At 42.3% G+C, this 20217-nt stretch overlaps 2 protein-coding genes across 2 annotated transcripts; both read left to right on the forward strand.

The window, feature by feature from the left end:
• The first annotated feature begins 623 nt into the window (after positions 1-623).
• On the forward strand, positions 624-10252 carry LOC123348644 (olfactory receptor 1020-like). Its single transcript, XM_044986224.1, has 2 exons — positions 624-851; positions 9299-10252. The coding sequence occupies exon 2, from the start codon at positions 9299-9301 to the stop codon at positions 10250-10252; it is 954 nt and encodes a 317-aa protein (XP_044842159.1). The 5' UTR covers positions 624-851.
• Positions 10253-13861: 3609 nt separating this feature from the next.
• LOC123348643 (olfactory receptor 11A1-like) lies at positions 13862-19939 on the forward strand. The gene is made up of 2 exons (XM_044986223.1): positions 13862-13911; positions 18927-19939. Exon 2 carries the CDS (start codon positions 18927-18929, stop codon positions 19902-19904), a length of 978 nt encoding a protein of 325 aa, XP_044842158.1. The 5' UTR covers positions 13862-13911; the 3' UTR covers positions 19905-19939.
• The last annotated feature ends 278 nt before the right edge of the window (positions 19940-20217 follow it).

Here is a 20217-nt window from a genome sequence, read left to right on the forward strand (position 1 = left end):
CTTCATGAACTTATCTAGTTCTTTTTTTAACTCTGTTATAGTCTTGGCCTTCACAACATCCCCAGGCAAGGAGTTCCACAGATTGAAAAAATACTTCCTTTTGTTTGTTTTAAAGCTGCTGCCTATTAATTTCATTTGGTGACCCCTGGTTCTTGTGTTATGTGAGGGAGTAAATAACACTTCCTTGTCTACTTTCTCCACATCAGTCATGATTTTATAAACCTCTATCATATCCCCCTTAGTTATCTCTTTTCCAAGTCTAAAGTTCCAGTCTGATTAATCTCTCCTCATTCTGATGCTGCATCGACATGTCCTCACCACTTAACAGCACATGGCACCACACTACAGCTCAGTCACTGCAAAGCAATGCCTTGGGAACCACAATCGTACCGGGCCTCTCTGCTGCTTTGTCTGATGACCAGTCACCTCGATCTCAGCTTTTCCAGCCCTCACAGATTGAAACTGTCCATTCTAAACCCATCCCTCTATCAGATGTAGGAGAAAACCTTGTGTTGTTCCAGAAGGCTGACCTCTTCTCTGTTTGTTACCAAGGCGGCTCCGGTTGCCTGGCAATGCCGCAGTAGATTCTCTTTGGGAACAATTTCCATATGGGCACCAAAGCATATAATTGTGATTGTAACGCAGCACATGGGGAATGGTGCTGTAAAATTGATAATCTGTGTCTGTGCAGGTTCATTAGGTAGGACTTTATAGAGGGACATTAAGCAATAGAAGAAGAAGAAGAAGAAGACGACGCCTCTTTTTTGGTGTAATTCTCCTCTCACTTACCCCAGTTTTCAAGCAGTGCATCTCTCTCGGCTTCAGTGCAGTTATTCCTGATTTATACTGGGGTGAGTGAGAGAGGAATTGTTTCCCAATTAACTCCTTAAAATGCTTAAATCTTCATTTATATTCCATGTTAATCCAGTCATTGTAATGAACTTTTAAGTGAGCACATTTATTTATATTTCTTGATTTATTTATATTTAATTGATTTCCCACAGAAAATGAAACTGTTGGGAAAATAGAAAGAAGACAAAAAAAGAACAGAAAGTTAAAGGATTTGATGGGAGACAAAAAGAGGGAGGTGATAGCTCAGTTTTCATCCATTAGTGATTAATCAAAGGCTTTTGAAAGTTAGAGCTATTTCTTCCAAATTTGTCTGAGGACCTTCTTCCAAATGTTACCTACTCTTTGGCTGCCCTCTCAGCCAGGTCACTGTGGCAGGCTTCTATCACGGCAGGCAGTTGGCTTATTCATTCGCTAGTAGCTGGAAGCCTGTGCTGTCACACCAGGGTAATTTGGAAACACATGTGTGTTATAGAACCCCCAAATCGATGAGAACTTAAAAACTGGCCAGCAACAGACCATGAATCCCACTGATAATGGAACCTGAAGATATGCTGAAGAGAAAGAGTTCTGAACCATTCTTGTAACTCTTTGCATCATGTGATACAGACTCAATAGACAGTCTGGTGTTCAGAGTGATGTTTGCAGTTATTACGTGTGCTGCTGAAGCTGTGTATTTGTTTGTATTGATTTATGTGTAGAGTGTGTTGTATTGGAACATTTGTGTTGATTTTTGTGTGTGGTAAAGAAGGGATTTGTGTTTTGGTTGTGAGCTATGTGTGATTACATTTATCTTGTATTCTGGTTGAGTTGCAGTGTGAGTGGTTGTGATGATTTCTGTGAGGGTTCTGTTATGCTGGCAGATTTGGGTTGATTTGTGTGGGTGTGTGCTGCAGTGAGAGGCTATGTGTGTTTCGGGTTATTGTGTGAGCAAGTTGTTTTATTGGGAAGGTGGTTGTGCAGATTTGTCAGCCTTCTTGATGTCATTCGTTATAAGCTCACGTCCCCTACTACGTAGCTGATCTGCTCTTTCATTTTTTTCTTCTTTGCTGCTAATGTACTTATAATTCCTCTTCTTATTGTCTTTTATGTCCCTTGCTAGGTGCAAGTCATCTTGTACCTTAGCCTTTTAGATTGTGCCCCTACATCCCTGTTGTATACTTCTCTAGTCATCCTTATCTATTTGTCCATGTGTCCATCTTTTGTACAGCTCCATTTTGATTTTCAGGCTTAATATGATTCAGAATGAAACACAGTCACAATACTGGAATCTTCTCTGTATGGACTGTAACCAAGTCAGACACAGAGAAAGGTTAGAATTTCAACCTATTTGCCCCATTTTGTCCACTGAAAATTTCTCTCTATGGCAATTCGGTGAATATGTCCCATTGAAATGACTTTCAGCCTTTCACAATCCTCAGCTTCTGCATTCTGCATTCAATCAAAATTCTAAAATGGGCTAATTATCTTCTGGGTGGCCCCAGGTTCTGCATTTCATGTTCCCACTGTATGTGAGTCATGCTCCTGCACCCACTGGAAAATTACTAGATTCTCCTGACTAGGGCATGCATACCTCTATAACTGTGTGCATTGGGTTGTGTGCCTCTTTGTGTGTGTGTAACTATTCCAATGTCTTTGTTTGAATTCTGAAATATTGGGTTCTAGCTGTAGGCTTGATTTTTTAAGGTGCTGGATTCATGAATAGGGGATGAGCACTAATTGGCGTGAGTACTCTGTACTTAGCACTTTTTAGGAATGTGTGGTTTTGCAATATTAGCCTTGTTTTTGCCAGATTTTGTAAGCAGGTCTCTCATACAACAGCTTATGTCTCAGAGTCTCTTCCTGATCCTTAAGAGGAACTTCTCTCTTATCCCATGACCACTTACATTGGTTACGGAACTTTTCAAAGTCTTTCTGAAAGGCTAAGTACAGTATATCTACTGTATGCTTGTTTCTCCACATGCTTGTTGACCTCCTCAAAGAATTCTAATAAATCTAATAGATGGTTGTCATAAACAGATAGTTAAGGGTTAATGCCTCTTTTACCTGTAAAGGGTTTAAAAGTTCACCTAGCCTATCTGACACCTGACCAGAGGAACCAATGGAGGAACAAGATGTTTCAAAAGGAAGGAGGGAAGTTTTCCTTTGTTGAGAGTCTCAGTTTCAGCCGCAGTGAAAAAGATCAAGGAACCAGCCTCTTACCAGAGTAGTAAGTTTAGAAAGGAATAAATAGGTTTATGTTTATTTCTTTGTAACCTGTCTTGTGCAATTAGAGGTATAATCAAATTGGGTATTGGGGTATTTTCATTGGTGTACTAAGTTTTTGCCCAGAGGAACATCCTCTGTGTTTTAAATCTTTTGTCTGTGAGAGTAGCTGGTATGCTAATCTCTCCCAAAGATAATTTTTACCTTTCTTTCTTTAATTAAAAGCTTTCTTTTTAAGAAGCTGATTGATTTTTTCCTTGTGTTAAGATCCAAGGGGATTGGATCTGGACTCATCAGGAATTGGTGGGGGAAGGGAGGGAGGATGGTTAAATTCTCCTTGTGTTAAGATCCAAGGGGATTGGATCTGGACTCATCAGGAATTGGTGGGGGAAGGGAGGGAGGATGGTTAAATTCTCCTTGTGTTAAGATCCAAGGGGTTTGATCGGTATTCACCAGGAACTTGGTGAAAAAGTCTCTCAAGGCTGCCCAGGGAGGGGAAGGTTTTGGGGGGACAGAAAGTGATCCAGACACTGACATTTCTGGATGGTGGCAGTGTTACCAGATCTAAGCTAGTAATTAAGCTTAGAAGTGTCCATGCAGGTCCTCACATCTGTACCCTAAAGTTCAGAGTGAGGGAGGAATCTTGACAATTGTTGAGGCATGATTTCCCTTTAAAAAGGCATACTGACATTCCTCCAATAAATCATGTTCATCTATGTGTCTGATCATTCTGTTCTTTACCATAATTTCAACCAATTTGCCTGATACTGAAGTTTGGTTTACCAGCCTGTAATTACCAGGATCTCTTCTGGAGCCTTTTTAAAAGTATGTATGTCATATTAGCTATCCTCCAGTCATCCTCCAGTCATCTGATTTAAATGATACCACACTTAATAGTTCTGCAATTTCACAATGGAGTTACTTTCAACCTCTTGGGTGAATACCATTCGGTTATGATGACTTATTATTGTTTAATTTATCACTTTGTTCCAAAACCTCCTCAAGTTACACCTCAATCTGGGACAGTTCCTCAGATTTGTCACCTAAAAATAATGTCTCAGGTGTGGAAATATCTTCCACATCCTCTACCATGAAGACTGAAGAAAGGAATTAAATTAGTTTATCCACAATGGCCTTATCTTCCTTGAGTGCTCTTTGAGCACTTGATTGTCCAGTTATTCCATTAATTGTTTAGCAGACATCATGCTTCTGATGTACTTAGAAACAATTTTGCTGCTATTTTTTTTTTTTTTTAGTTTTTGGCTAGTTGCTCTTCAAATTCTTTTTTGACCAGCCTAATTACACTTGCACACTTGAGTTTATGCTCCTTTCTCTTTTTCCCAGTAGAATTTAACTTCCAGTTTTTATAGCGCATAAGCACATAAGAACAGCCATACTGGGTCAGACAAAAGGTTCATATAGTCCAATATCCTGTCTTCTGCCAGTGCCAGATGCACCAGAGGGACTGAACAGAACAGGTAATCATCAAGAGATCCTTACCTGCTGCCCATTCCCAACTTCTGGCAAACAAAGGTTAGGGACATCATCCCTGCCCATCCTGGCTAATAGCCATTGATGCACCTATCCTCCATGAACTTATCTAGTTTTTCTTTGAACCCTGTTGTAGTCTTGGCCTTCACAATATCATCTGGCAAAGAGTTCCACAGGTTGACTGTGCATTGTGTGAAAAAATACTTACTTTCATTTGTTTTAAATCTGGTTCCTATTAATTTCATTTGGTGTTATTATGAGAAGGAGTAAATTACACTTCCTTATTTACTTTCTCCACACCACTCATGATTTTATAGACCTCTATCATATCCCATATCCCACCTTAGTTCTCTCTTTTCCAAGCTGAAACGTCCCAGTCTTATTAATCTCTCCTCATACTGCAGCCGTTCCATACCCCTAATCATTTTTGTTGCCCTTTTCTGAACCTTTTCCAATTCCAATGTATCTTTTTTGAGCTTCGGCGACCACATCTGCATGCATATTCAAGATATGGGGGTACAATGGATTTATATAGAGGCTATATGATATTTTCTGTCTTATTATCCATCCCTATTCCCAAGATTTTGTTAGCATTTTTGATTGGCACTGCACATTGAGTGGATGTTTTCAGAGAACTATCCACAGTGAGTCCAAGATATCTTTTTTGAGTAATTTAGACCCCATAATTGTATATGTATAGTTGGGATTATGTTTTCCAATGTGCATTATTTTGCATTTATCAATATTGAATTTCGTCTCCCATTTTGTTGCCCAGTTACCCAGTTTTGAAGATCCTTTTGCTCTTCACAGTCTGCTTTGGATTTGACTATCTTGAGTCATTTTGTATCGTTCGCAAATGTTGCCACCTCACTGTTTACCCCTTTTTCTAGATCATTTATGAATATGTTGAATAGTACTGGTGCCAGTGCACATTGCTGGGGAACATCACTATTTACCTCTCTCCATTCTGAAAACTGACCATTTATTCCTACCCTTTGTTTCCTATCTTTTAACCAGTTTCTGATACATGAGAAGACCTCCCCTCTCATCCCCTGACAGCTTATTTGGTTAAGATCCTTTCATGTCAAAGACTTTCTGAAAATCTAAGTTCACTATATCCACTGGATCCCCCTTGTCCACATGCTTATTGACCCCCTCAAAGAACTGGAGTAGATTAGTGAGGCGTGATTTCCCTTTACAAAAAAAAACATATTGAGTCTTCCCCAACAAATTACCTTTGCCTCTATTGCTTCTTTTACTTTATTGTTTAGCAATGATGGCACATTTTGTGATCCTCTTACTATGTTTTTTTTTAATTTGGAGTATGTATTTAATTCAAGCCTCTATTATGGTGTTTTGAAAAAGTTTCCATGCAACTTAAAGGCATTTCACTTTGAGACAGTTAATTTACTTTGAACCAGCATCCTCATTTTTGTGCAGTTCCCCCATTATTATTGAGATTAGCTTCTCTAATCTCCCTGAACATTTCACATTCACCATCTTGGTTAGGCTGTCATTAGTACATCCCTACTGTTATACTCTTATTATTCAAGCGTGGAATTTCTATCCATAGAGATTCTAGGGTATAGTTTGATTCATTTAAGATTTTTTACTACATTTCACTCTACTACACTTTCTTTCACAGATAGTGCCATTGCCCCAATTGCATGATCTACTGTGCCATTCCTATACTATACAATTCCATCAAGTTTCTGTAATGCACCTGATTATTTTCCCAAGCCTTTAGTTTAAAAACTCCTTTACAACATTTTTAACTTTACATGCAAGCAATATGGTGCCATTTTGATTTAGGTGGATACCATCCTTCCTCTATAGTCTCCTTCTTCCCCAAAGAGCTCCCCAGTTCCTAATAAATCTAAACCACTCCTCTCTATACTATCATCTCATCCACTCATTGAGACCCTGAATTTCTGCATGTCTAACTGGCCCTGCGGGAGGAAATGGAAACATTTCAGAGAATGCTACCATGAAGGTCCTAGACTTTAATCTCTTAAATTATCTACCTCAATTTGGTCTGGAGTAACTCTCTTCTACCTTCTCCTTTGTCATTGGCACCGATGTGGTACCACTGGCTCCTCCCCAGCACTGCATATAAATCTGTCTGGGTGTGTTGAGAGATCTGCAACCTTCGCACCTGGCGGGCAATTCAGCATGTGGTTCACCCAATCATCACAAACCCAACTATCTATATTTCTAATGGTTGAATCCTCCTGGCTCTTCTTAGTGAGTGTGTATCCCTCCCTAGGACAGGTATCATCAGTGCAAGAGGATGGCATGACAACATATGGAAGAAGGGTTCCAACTATGGGATAGTTTCTCTCTGCTCCACTTTGGTGTTCTCCTTCCCCATGACTTTCATCCTCCTCAACAGCACAGAAGCTGTCAGACTGGGAGTGGAACTGCTTTGCTGTGCCCCAGAAAGTCTTATCTATGTACCTCTCTATCTCCCTTAGCTCCTGCAGTTCAGCCACTCTGGTCTCCAGAACCCATACTCGGTCTCTGAGGGTCGTAAACTCCTTGCACCGAATTGACATATACCCCATCTGCTCACAAGGCAGGTAATGGTATATACTGCAGTCAGTGCAATGAACTGGATAGCCCCCACTCTGCTGCTGGACTTCTGCTTGCATTATTTTTTCTTCTGCAGCTTTTTTGTTGGGTATTGTTTCTCTGTGTTTTGGGGGGTGGAAGGGATGGGGGAGGGTATATTGCCCTAAGTTTAGAGAATGCTTATCAGGTGTGCAGCGGCAGTCAAAAAAGCAAACAAGATCTTAGGAATAATTAAAAAAGGGATAGAGAATAAGATGGAGAATATCATATTGCCCTTATATAAATCCATGGTATGCTCACATCTTGAATACTGCGTACACTTGTGGTCTCCTCATCTCAAAAAAGATATACTGGCATTAGAAAAAGTTCAGAAAAGAGCAACTGAAATGATTAGGGGTTTGGAATGGGTCCCATATGAGGAGATATTAAAGAGGCTAGGATTTTTCAGCTTGAAAAAGAGGAGACTAAGGGGGGATATGATAGGGGTATATAAAATCACGAGTGGTGTGGAGAAAGTAAATAAAGAAAAGTTATTTACTTGTTCCCATAATATAAGAACTTGGGGCCACCAATGAAATTAATGGGCAGCAGGTTTAAAACAATTAAAAGGAAGTTCTTCTTCACACAGTGCACAGTCAGCCTGTGGAACTCCTTGCCTGAGGAGGTTATGAAGGCTAGGACTATTACAGGGTTTAAAAGAGAACTAGATAAATTCATGAAGGTTATGTCCATTAATGTTTATTAGCCAGGATGGATAAGGAAGAGTTTCCCTAGCCTCTGTTTGTCAGAGGGTGGAGATGGATGGTAGGAGAGAGATCACTTGATCATTACCTGTTAGGTTCACTCCCTCTGGGTCACCTGGCATTGACCACTGTCGGTAGATAGGATACTGGGCTGGATGGACCTTTGGTCTCACCTAGTATGGCCGTTCTTATGTTCTTATGTACCTAGCTCTCCCACTCCCTCTCTAAATTCCCTTGCAAACCTCCCCTCTTTGCTGCTCCTGGTCACTAGCTCCTATGATCACTTAGAAGCTGGCTTTTTAAATCTCTGTTCTCCCTGAATAGCTTCACTCCCTGGTTAAGGGTTAATGGGAGCTGAAGAGTGTAGGGATCAAAGCTTCATTAGGAAGTCTAGCAGGCACCTAGGCTGAGCACACAGACCCCCCCCCCAGCAAAAAAAACCAACAAAACCCTAGACCACATTATAATGTCAGTGAAGCAGCAAGCACACAACAAACAAACAAATTAACAGACAAAAAAGTCACCACTTTAGATTAATTAATCCCCTATGGGTTTATTTGTTGGGCCAATTTCAAATATTGGTCAAGGAGAAAACCTAGCTTGAGACATAACATCCTGGATCAATTACTTTCTCGAAACAGACACCAGATTGTTATGACTGGATCGAACATCTAAATCCCATGTGTTGCTGATGCACTTGGATATGAGCAATATCTGGCCAATGTTCCAAGACATGGATCTCTCAACACTCCCACTGTTACACCAGACGCGAGACATTCAGTGTTGATGGCCCTTGATACCATTGTCACTGCTACCGAGGCATGACTTCCCCATGACCTATTCCATGTTTCCTTCTACAGAAGAATTAATCCCATCCAGGATGATGGTTCCAGTTAGAAATTACATTTACAAAACTAAATGGAATGATAAAATGGACAAAGACAAGTTTCCCAAACTGTCACAGAAACCGTAGCAAAGGAAGCATTGGCAGACCTCCTTAATCTAACTATCCATCCTAGGTTCTTTCACACGGTATCTCAGGGCAAGATGGACTCTGTAGTACAAATATGTGTAAATGAAGTATCAGCCCAGCAACAGGACTATTCTGGGGTTTCTGTATGAAGCCAATGGAGTGAAATTTAATTCCCCTTGATCTACAATGATAACCTTAGACATTGTGGCTATAGTATTATACAGACATGTTCAGGAAGCTGAAGGTGAGATGTGTTCAACCATAGAGATACCGGGCAGTAGTTACATTTCCAATATCAATTAACATTGGCCTTTTTTTGAAACTTTTACCCCAAATGCCAACACCCTCTGGATTCTTGACTCAACTGTTGGGATGGCTACCAGCAGGGAGAAGCCAGTATTGAAAATATGACTGTTTTATAATGGACATTAGATTCTCAATTCCAAATTTATTTTATTTCCCCTAGATGAAATTGATGCCAAACATACATGAGAGAAATCAAATGAACATCACAGAATTCATCCTCCTGGGATTTGGGGATCTCCCTCAACTTCATAGTCTTCTTTTCCTGGTGTTTCTAGTGATCTATGCTGTGACCGTGGCTGGGAACATCCTCATCATTGTGCTAGTTAAGGTTGATCAGCACCTTCACACCCCCATGTATTTCTTCCTGGGGAACTTGTCCTGCTTGGAGACCTGCTACACCTCCACCATCCTGCCCAGGCTGCTGGCCAGTCTCCTGAATGGGGACAGAACCATCTCTGTTACTGGCTGCATTGCACAATTATATGTCTTTGGTTCTCTGGCAGGCACAGAATGTTTTCTCTTATCTGTGATGTCCTATGATCGGTATTTAGCAATATGCAAACCTCTGCATTACACAGCACTTATGAATGGCAGGTTGTGCCTCCAACTAGTAGTTGGGTTGTGGATAGGTGGATTTATGTCTGTTTCCATCTTTATATTTATGATGTCACAATTAACATTCTGTGGCCCCAATGAAATTGACCATTTCTTTTGTGATTTTCGTCCAATAATAAAACTCTCCTGCATTGACACCCACATGGTGGAAGTTGCTAGTTTCATATCTTCCTCCATATTCACCCTGCCTCCATTTCTATTGACGGTGGTATCCTATGTTTATATCATCTCCACCATCCTGCGAATCCCATCCAGCACCGGGAGGCAAAAGGCTTTTTCCACCTACTCCTCTCACCTCATTGTGGTGACAATTTTCTACGGGACTCTCATCATGGTGTATTTGGTCTCAGAGTCTGATGCATTGAGGGACCTGAACAAAGTGTTCTCTTTCTTCTATGGAGTCCTGACCCCATTGCTCAACCCCCTCATATACAGCCTGAGAAACAAGGAGGTAAAGGAAGCCTTGAGAAAAGTTCTCCGTAAATTTTTGGTTTTTTAAATGAATACAGCATGATTCTCGGAATCAGAAGTTCCTGAATCCAAGTGTAGAGTCTGGGTGTTGCCTACCTGCAGCCATCTGACTCATTTTGGAGGAAAATTAGGACACCGAGCCATATCCCTAGATATTCACTGCACCCTCAGACCCACTCTCATGTCTGAAGAAACCTGTGCATCCTCCTTGCATTTGGCTTATTCTCCTTTGAGAGTGGATGAATTTGCAAGTAAATATTTTAATTAGTTCATGAGAATAAAATAATTAAAATAAGATCCTTAAGAAATTTAGCATTTGTCAGCTCTAGTTTTGTCCCGAGTGATCTTAAAACTGGACTAAAACATACTCTTCATACTTTCTTTTATGTTGGAACTCATTTAAAATATTTGTGTAGGTTACATGTGAAGACATTAGGTGTTAATGAAGCTCTAGGTTAAGAAAAATGTTATAAAATAACCAGATTAGGAATACATTTTATTCATGGTCATGTCAGTAGTTCAGGTTACTTCATACTGGGACCCTGGTGACATGAGGGGTAAATCTGCCAATACCCACTCTTCATCTCCTGTAATATGAATGTTTCAGTTTGATGACCTCAAATTAGTGAAGAAGGGAAGTTAAATAGTTAGGTGGGCCAAGAGTTCTCATTGATGCCTTGGCATATATGCTTCCTGCTCCAGTGTTTCTTCAGAGAGGTGGTGGGTCTCTGCTACACTGCCCCAGGATCAGCCAAGGGACGGGTTTCTGACTCAGAAAGGTACAGTTCCCTCCTCTCTGCTCTTCCCTTGGTCCCTGGAAGCAGTAATTTGCTTCCTGACAGGTCATTAGGAATGGAAACTAAAATTGTACTGCCAAAATTGTCCATGTCTGTCTTTTCTGTTGGTGTCATCTGCAAATTTTATAACAATTAGCACATAAGATATATGTGCATGGGCCAAGATAAATTTCTTTCTTTCTTTCTTTCTTTCTTTCTTTCTTTCTTTCTTTCTTTCTTTCTTTCTTTCTTTCTTTGATATTAAATCAAAAACTCAGGCCCCTATACTGACTTAAAGGAATAATTCATGTACATGTAAATTAGTGTCAGGCTGCTATATATGCTTGATCCAGGCTCCAGAGGGAGACAGGATTTTCTGCACATAAATGGGGTACAGTAACTCCCCACTTAACGTCCTCCCACTTAATGTTGTTTCGAAGTTACGTCACTGCTCCATTAGGGAACATACTCGTTTAAAGTTGTGCAATGCTCCCTTATAACGTCCTTTGGCTGACTTTACAAGGGAGCATTGCATAAGTTCTGCTTCTCCACTTCCTCCCCCTCCCTTCCGCCCTCCCTCCCAGCGCTTCCCCCGCTGCTAAACAGCTATTTGGTGGCACTTAGGACTTTCTGGGAGGGAGGGAGCAAGCAAGCGAGCAGGGAAACTGCCCCCCCCCCCCGTGGCAGGCAGGGCCACCCAGAATGCAGGGGCTTTAGGGGCTGCAGGGCCCTGGGCTAAGGGGGCCCAGGGGGCCTGGCCTGCAGCTCTAGAGTCCCTTTCAGAATGTGGCCCTGCGAGCACGGGCTGGAGGACTCAGGAGGAGCAGGGGCAGCCACGCAGCCAGCGGTCGGAGAGAAGCGCCACTTTCCCCTTCAAAGCCGGCCAGAGAGAAGTTTCACTTTGAAGGGGAAAGCACTGCTTCTCTCCGGCCGCTGGCTGCGCGGCTGCCCCTGCGCCTCCTGAGTCCTCCAGCCCGTGCTCGCAGGGCCACATTCTGAAAGGGACTCTAGAGCTGCAGGCCAGGGCCCCTGGGCCCCCTTAGCCCAGGGCCCTGCAGCCCCTAAACCCCCTGCATTCCAGGTGGCCCTGCCTGTGGGAGTATGTGTGTGGGGAGCAGCTCCCAGAATTGTGGCTCCCTGCACCAAACAGGAGCTGCCCCAGGTAAGTGCTCTGCATCTCCTGCCTGCCCCAGCCCTGAGCCTCTTCACGCACCCCCACCCTGAGTTCCCTCCTGCACCCTATCTCCCTGTCAGACACTGCACCCCAACCTGAGCTCCCTCCCACACCCTAAATCCCTCCCAGACCCTGCACCCCCAGCCCTGACCTGCAGGGGTAAGCCAGGGGCACCTCCCCACCACAGTACAGTACTATACAGTATATAATGCCTTTTGTCTGCCCCAAATACATTTCCTTGGAATCTAACCTCCCACATTTACATTAAATCTTATGGGAAAATTGGATTAATTTAACATCATTTCACTTAAAGTTGCATTTTTCAAGAACATAACTACAATGTTAAGTGAGGAGTTACTGTATATTTACACTATGGCACACATTCACAAAACTGTCTGAATTCTTACTGATCTGCCAAAGAGGAGAGATCATAGAATTGGAAGGGACCTCAGAGAGTAATCTAGTCCAACCCCCTGCTCAAAGCAGAGCCAATCCCCAGATGGATTTTTACCCCACTTCCCATAAATGGCCCCCTGAAGGATTGAACTTGCAACTCTGGGTTTAGCAGGACAATGCTCAAACCACTGAGCTATCACTCCCTCCTCCCATGGTTGCAGCATGCACAGACATTCCAATTTCCCTCAGCTATGGGCCAAGTTTCTAGATCTGAGGGATGTCATACCAGTGATATACATCTTTACATGTTAAGTTTCAGGGAGAATGGATAGGAAATGGGGTCAAAATTCAATCATATGTGAGTCCTCGGGCCTCATTGTGACTCATGTGAGTTGCTCAATAACCGCACAGGAAGTTTGCCTCAGTAAGAATTCAGTTAGTCCCTCAATGTGTGTCCCTCATTTGGGAGTTGCCGTACATCTCTATCATGGAGAGAATGTATTGGAGAGGCACTTTCCAGGGCGTGGTAGAAATAAGGAGAAGAGATGGCTGGCTGGAAAAGAGGAACAATCCCAATTATTGAATGTGATAGAATGGAAAGTTCAGGATGTGCTGAAGAAACAGAACATCTCCACAATACCCCACACAGGGCCCTGTTCTTCCTGATGGTCACAGTGTACAACACGGTTTGAACTATTCATGAATTGTGGAAGGAGGGTCACACCCTAGGAAGGGCTTGGAGATGAAAAGGGAACAAAGACACCCATTCAGGAGGAGGAAACATTTGCCTTCTCTCCCCCATGCAGGAAGAGTGAGGGACATACTGAAATGTTGAAGGAAAGAGGTAATAAAGGTTTAACTGCATCAGGCTTATGGAGGGTCACCTATAACCATGGGGCATGAGGCTGGCTGCCCTTTTAAACATCTGTATTTGGATGCTACATCTGCATGTCCACATCACATTACAGCAACATGGGACCACTCTACAGCACCGTCACTGCAGTGCAATGCCTTAGGAATCACAATCATATTTGGCATCTCTGCTGCTTTGTCTCATAACTAGTCAGCTCAATCTCAGCTTTTCCAGCCCCCACAGATTGGAGCTGTCCATCCTAAACTCATCCCTCTATTAGACGTAAGAGAAAACCCTGTGTTGTTCCGGAAGATTGACCTCTTTGCCATTTGTTACAAAGGTGGTTCAGGTTGCCTGGCAACACCACAGTAGATTCTCTTTGGGAACAATTCCCATGTGGGCACCGAAGCATATAGAAGTGATTGCAAATCATCACATGGGGAATGGTGCTGTGAAAGTGATAATCTGAGTCTGTGCAGGTGCATTAGGTAGGACTTTATATAGAGACATTAAACAATAGAAGAAGAAGAAGAAGAAGAAACCTCTCTTTTGGTGTCATTCACTCATTTACCCCAGCTTTCGAGCAGTGAATCTCTTGGCTTCAGTGCAGTTATTCCTGATTTATACTGGGGTAAGTGAGAGAGGAATTGTTTCCCAATTAACTCCTTAAAATGCTTAAATCTTCATTTTATTCTCCATGTTAACCCAGTCATTGTAATGCACTTTTAAGTGTGCACATTTCTCTATATTTATTGATTAGTTTATATTTTATTGATTTCCCCCACAAAACATAAGAATAGAATGGTAAACGGTCTCGATGGGAGGGAAAGAGGAGAAGAAAGGAAGGCATGGAGAGGAAACGAGATCAACATCTTAATTTCCATCCATTAGTGATTAATTAAAAGCTTTTAAAAGTTAGAGCTATTTTTTTCTACATTTTTCAGAGATCCTTCTTCTTCCAAATGTTACCTTCTCTTCAGCTGCCCTGTCAGCCAGGTCCCTGTGGCAGGCTTCTATCCCTGGAGGCAATCAGCTTAACCCTTTGCTAGGAGCTGAAAACCTCTTCTGTCACACAAGGGTAATTTGGAAACTCATTTGTGTTAAAAAGCCTCAAAATGGCTGAGACCTTAAAAACAGGCCAATAACAGACCATGAATCCCACTGATAATGGAACCTGGGGACAAGCTAAAGGGAAAGAGTTCTGAACCATTCGTGTAGCTCTTTCCATCATGTGATACAGACTCAATAGACAGTCTGGTGTTCAGAGTGATGTTTGGGGATATTGGGTTTGCTGGTGAAGCTGTGTATTTGTTTATGTTGATTTCTGTTTGGATTGTGTTATACTGGGACATTTGTGTTGATATTTGTGTATGTTAATAAGGGTTTTGTGTTTCCGTTAGGGATTATGTGTGATTGGGTTTATTGGCTATGCTGGTTGAGTTGCAGTGTGAGTGCTTGTGATGATTTGTGTGGGGATTCTGTTGTGCTGGCAGATTTGAGTTGATCTGTGTGGGTGTGTGCTGCTCTGAGAGACTATGTGTGCTCAGGTTTATTGTGTGGGATAGTTGTTTTATTGTGAGGGTGATAGTGTTGATTTGTCAGCCTTCTTGATGTCATCTATTTTTCACCTTCCTAGTTAATGTACTTATAATTATTCTTCTTATTGGGATTGTAGTCATTTTGTGCCTTAGCGTTTCTTATTTTCTCCCAATGTGTTTGTCATATACTTTTGTACTGGTCCTCAGCTATTTATCCATGTTTCCACCTTTTACCAGATTCCTTTTGGTTTTTCAGGTTTAATATGCTTCAGAATGACACATGGAGTCACCATCCTGGAATCTTATTTCAACCATACTGCCCCATTTTTCTCACTGAAAATTTCTCTCTGTGGCTGTTCGATGAATATGTCCCATTGAAATAACTTTCAGCATTTCAGAATCCTCAGCTTCTGCATTCTGAATTAGGTTAAAATTCTAAGAAGGATTTATTATCTTCTGAGTGGTCCCAGGTTCTGTATCCTTGCTGAGAAATGAACATGCTATCTGATTACCCTTTAGTGGAGATTTGGAGAGAGCATGAGCTGTTTTAGCAGGGATAAGGGAGAGACAGGACAGAACTGGGAGAGTGGGTGTCAAATCAGTATCTTAGATGTCTGTATACTGATACAGGAAGTATGGGGAATAAGCAGGGAGAATTCAAAACGATAGTAAATGACCACATCTATGACATAGTTGGCATCACAGAGACCTGGTGGGATAATACTCATGACTGGAATATTGGTTAAAATGTGTACAGCCAGCTCAGGAAGGACAGGCAGGGAAAAAACGGAGGAGATTTTGCCTTACATATTAAAAATGTATATGCTTGGATTGAGTTCGAGATGGAAGTAGGGACAGACTGTCTGAAAGTGTCTGGGTAAAGATAAAAATGTTAAAAAACAAGGATGGTGTCATGGTAGATGTCTAATACAGATCACCTAACCAGGAAGAAGAGGTGGATGAGGCTTTTTTTAAATAACTAACAAAATCATCCAAAGCACAGGACTGGGTGGTGATGGGGGATTTCAACTACTCAGGCATCTGTTGGGAAAATAACACAGCAGAGCACAGTTTATCCAACAAGTTCTTGCAATGTAGTGGAGAAAATTTTTTATTTTAGAAGGTGGAGAAAGCTACTAGGGGAGGGGCTAGATTTGATTTTGACAAATAGGGAGGAACTGATAGAGAATTTGAAAGCGAAAGGCAGCTTGGGTGAAAGTGATCATGAAGTGGTAGAGTTCATGATTCCAAGGAATGGTAGGAGGGAGAACAGCAAAATAAAGACAATGGATTTCAAGAAGGCAACTTTAGCAAACTCAGGGAGTTGGTAGGTAAGATCCCATAGAAAGCAAGTCTAACGGGAAAAACAATGAAGACAGTTGGCAGTTTTTCAAAGAGACATTATTGAGGGAACAAGAGCAAACTATCCCTCTGCATAGGAAAGATAGGAAGTATGGCAAGAGACCACCATGGCTTAACCAGGAGATCTTCAATAATCTAAAAATCAAAAGAGTCCTACAAAAAGTGGAAACTAGGTCAAATGACAAAGGATGAATATGAACAAATAACATAAATATGTAGGGAGAAAATTAATGAGGTCAAGGCGCAAAACAAGATCAAACTAGCTAGGGACATAAAGGGTAACAAGAGAACATTCTACAAATACATTAGAAGCAAGAGAAAGATCAAGGACAGGATAGGCCTATTACTCTATGGGGGGGAGGGGAATAATAACAGAGAGTAGTTATGAGTGTTCACAGTCATGTTTGAAGGGCATAATGAATGGGATTCCACAGGGATCAGTCATGAGTCCGGTTCTGTTCAATATCTTCATCAATGATTTAGATCAGGGTGGCAACAATTTTTGCAGGGGGGCCACTCCACGAATTTTGGTAAGTCATCACAGGCTGCACAGGTCTACTCTATTAATATAGGGGATGCGGGGTCTGGGAGGGAGTTGAGGTGCAGGAGGCAGCTCTGGGCTGGTGCAGAGTGTTGGGGTGCAGGAGAGGGTGCGGGAGTTTGGGAGGAAATTTGGGTGCAGGAGGGGATTCTGACCTGGGGCATAAGGTTGGGGTGTGGGAGGGGGTGCGAGGTGCATGAATTGGCCAGCAGGCATTAACTACAGGCAGCTCCCGGCAGGCGGTGCAGCGGAGTGCTCAGTGCCGTGGCCCCACACCACTCCCAGAAGCAGCCAGCTGCTGCTGGCATGTCTCTGTGTGCCCCTTGGGGAGAGGGAGACAGTGGGTCTCTGTGTGCTGCCTGCACCTGCAAGCACTGCCCCCGCAGCGCCCATTGTCCAGTTTCCAACCAATGGGATCCCTGAGGGTAGTGTTGGGGGGTGCACGGAGACATACCAGCAGCATCCAGCCTCTTCCAGGAGTGGCGTGGGGCCATGGCAGGCAGAAAGCCTGTCTGAGCGCCCTGTTGCACTGCGGGACTTTTAGCAGCCTGGAGCTTGTGAGGGGGCAGACAAAGAGCCTGCAGGATGGTCAGAAATGTTAGGCCGGATTCGGCCCACGGGCCATATTTTGCCCACCCCTGATTTAGATAATGGCATAGAAAGTACACTTCTGAAGTTTGCATATGATAACAAGCTGTGAGGGATTGCAAGTGCTTTGGAGGACAGGATTATAATTTTAAATTACATGGACAAACTGGAGAAATGGACTGAAGTAAATAGGATGAAATTCAATGAGGACAAGTACAAACAAAGTACTCCACTTAGGAAGGAACAATCAGTTGCAAACATACAAAATGGGAAATGACTGCTCAGGAAGAAGTACTGCGGAAAGGGATCTGGGGGTCATAATGGACCATAAGCTAAACATGAGTCAACAGTGTTACACTTTTTCCTTTGTAAATAAAGCAAACATCATTCTGGGATGTATTAGCAGGAGTGTTGTAAGCAAGACATGAGAAATAATTCTTCTCTAGTCCGCTCTGATTAGGCATCAGTTGGAGTATTGTGTCCAGTTCTGGGCACCACATTTCAGGAAAGATGTGGACAAATTGGAGAAAGGCCAGAGAGGATCAACCAAAATAATTAAAGGTCTAGAAAACATGACCTATGAGGGAAGATTGAAAAAAAATGGGTTTGTTTAGTCTGGAAAAGAGAAGACTGAGAGAGGATATGATAACAATTTTCAAGTAGATAAGAGGTTGTTACAAGGAGGAGGGAGAAAAATTGTTCTTCCTAACCTCTGAGGACAGGATAAGAAGCAATGGGCTTAAATTACAGCAAGAGAGGTTTAGGTTGGACATTAGGAAAAACTTCCTAACTGTCAGAGTGGTTAAGCACTTGAATAAATTGCCTTGGGAGGTTGTGAAATCTCCATCATTGGAGATTTTTAAGAGCAGGTTAGACAAATATCTGTCAGGGACTGTCTCGATAATACTTAGTCCAGCCATGAGTTCAGGGGACTGGACTAGCTGACCTCTCGAGGTCCCTTCCAGTTCTATGATTCTATGATTTGAGAGAGAAAGATCTCTAAATTTCAAGACACATTAAGAAAATGGTAAGTGATATCATCATCAACTATTTTGTAATGGAGGGAACAGAGCCTCAGAGAAAGGAAGTGTAAGCCCAAGGTCAAGGAAAGAAAGAGAAAGGAAGAAAACCCAGGTTTCTGCAATCAAATTCTACTGTCCACTCCACTGGAATCTGGTGGACAGATTCCAGTGGAGTGGATAATTTCAGATATTGTGGCTAATGTAACACATAAGACATGATCAGGAAGCTGAAGGTGAGATGTGTTCAATCATAGAAATACTAGACAGCAGTAACATTTCCAATGTCAATTAACTTAGGTCCTTTTGAAATTTTACCCAGCATGCCTCTGCTATCTGGAGTCTTCACTCAACCATTGGGATAGCAACTAGCAGAGAGAAGCCAGAAATGAAATGCTGACTGTTTTGCAGTGGAAGCTAGACTCTAAATGGCAGAATTTGTTTTATTTCCTTAGATGAAACCCACAGCAAACAAATGCCAGGGAAATCAAACGACCGTGACAGAATTCATCCTCCTGGGATTTGGGGATCTCCCTGGACTTCACGTTCTTCTCTTCCTGCTGTTCCTAGTGATTTACATTGTGACCATGGCTGGGAACATCCTCATTGTTGTGCTAGTTGTGACTGATCAGCACCTGCACACCCCCATGTACTTCTTCCTGGGGAACTTGTCCTGCTTGGAGACCAGCTACACTTCCACCATGCTGCCCAGGATGCTGGACAGTCTCCTGACTGGGGACAGAACCATTTCTGTTCCCAGCTGCATCATACAATTATATTTCTTTGGTTCTCTGGCAGGCACAGAATGTTGTCTACTATCTGTGATGTCTTATGATCGGTATTTAGCTATATGCAAACCTCTTCATTATGCAGCCCTGATGAACGGCAGGTTGTGCCTCCAGCTAGCGGTCGGGTCATGGATAGGTGGATTTGTGTCTGTTGCCTTCTTAATATCTGTGATGTCACAATTAACATTCTGTGGTCCCAATGAAATTGACCATTTCTTTTGTGATTTTAGTCCAATAATGAAACTGTCCTGCAGTGACACTCACTGGCTGGAGGTTTCAGCTGTCATACATTCCTCCCTATTCACATTTCCTCCATTTCTGTTGACCCTTGCATCTTATGTTAGTATCATCACCACCATCCTGAGAATCCCGTCCACCACTGGGAGACAGAAGGCCTTTTCCACCTGCTCTTCCCACCTCATCGTGGTGACAATTTTCTATGGAACCCTCATCATTGTGTATCTACTATCGGACTCTGATGCACTGAGGGTCTTGAACAAAGTGTGTTCTGTTTTCTATGGAGTCCTGACCCCTTTGGTCAACCCCCTCATCTACAGCCTGAGAAACAAGGAGGTAAAGGAAGCCTTGAGAAAAGCTCTCCTTAGATTTTTTGTCTTTTACAGGAGTACAGGCATTTCAAGCTAATCATAGATATATGAACCTGCAAACTGACTCATGCGTAGCTCTAATTCATCTTTCTTTTCTAGACTAGCACGATCAGGACTTTTTGTGTCCAAGGGCAGATTCTACTTATTTGACTTATGGTCACATGACATGTTTTGGAGAAAAATTTGTACACCAAGCCAAATCTGCACCTCCATTTGCACTCATCTCTGAAGCGTACAGTGTCTCCTCCTTGAACATAGAGTACTTATTCTTTGTGTGTGGATGACTTTCAAATTAATATGAGACTTACTTCATACTAATGAAATAATTCAAAATGTGCTCTTTCAGAAAG

This window comes from Mauremys mutica, chromosome 13, assembly GCF_020497125.1.
Source record: "Mauremys mutica isolate MM-2020 ecotype Southern chromosome 13, ASM2049712v1, whole genome shotgun sequence".
Taxonomy (NCBI): domain Eukaryota; kingdom Metazoa; phylum Chordata; order Testudines; family Geoemydidae; genus Mauremys; species Mauremys mutica.

Coding starts and splice junctions, on each gene's coding strand:
- LOC123348644 (XM_044986224.1), top strand. CDS start 9,299: ATGAAATTGATGCCAAACATACATGAGAGAAATCAAATGAACATCACA.
- LOC123348643 (XM_044986223.1), top strand. CDS start 18,927: ATGAAACCCACAGCAAACAAATGCCAGGGAAATCAAACGACCGTGACA.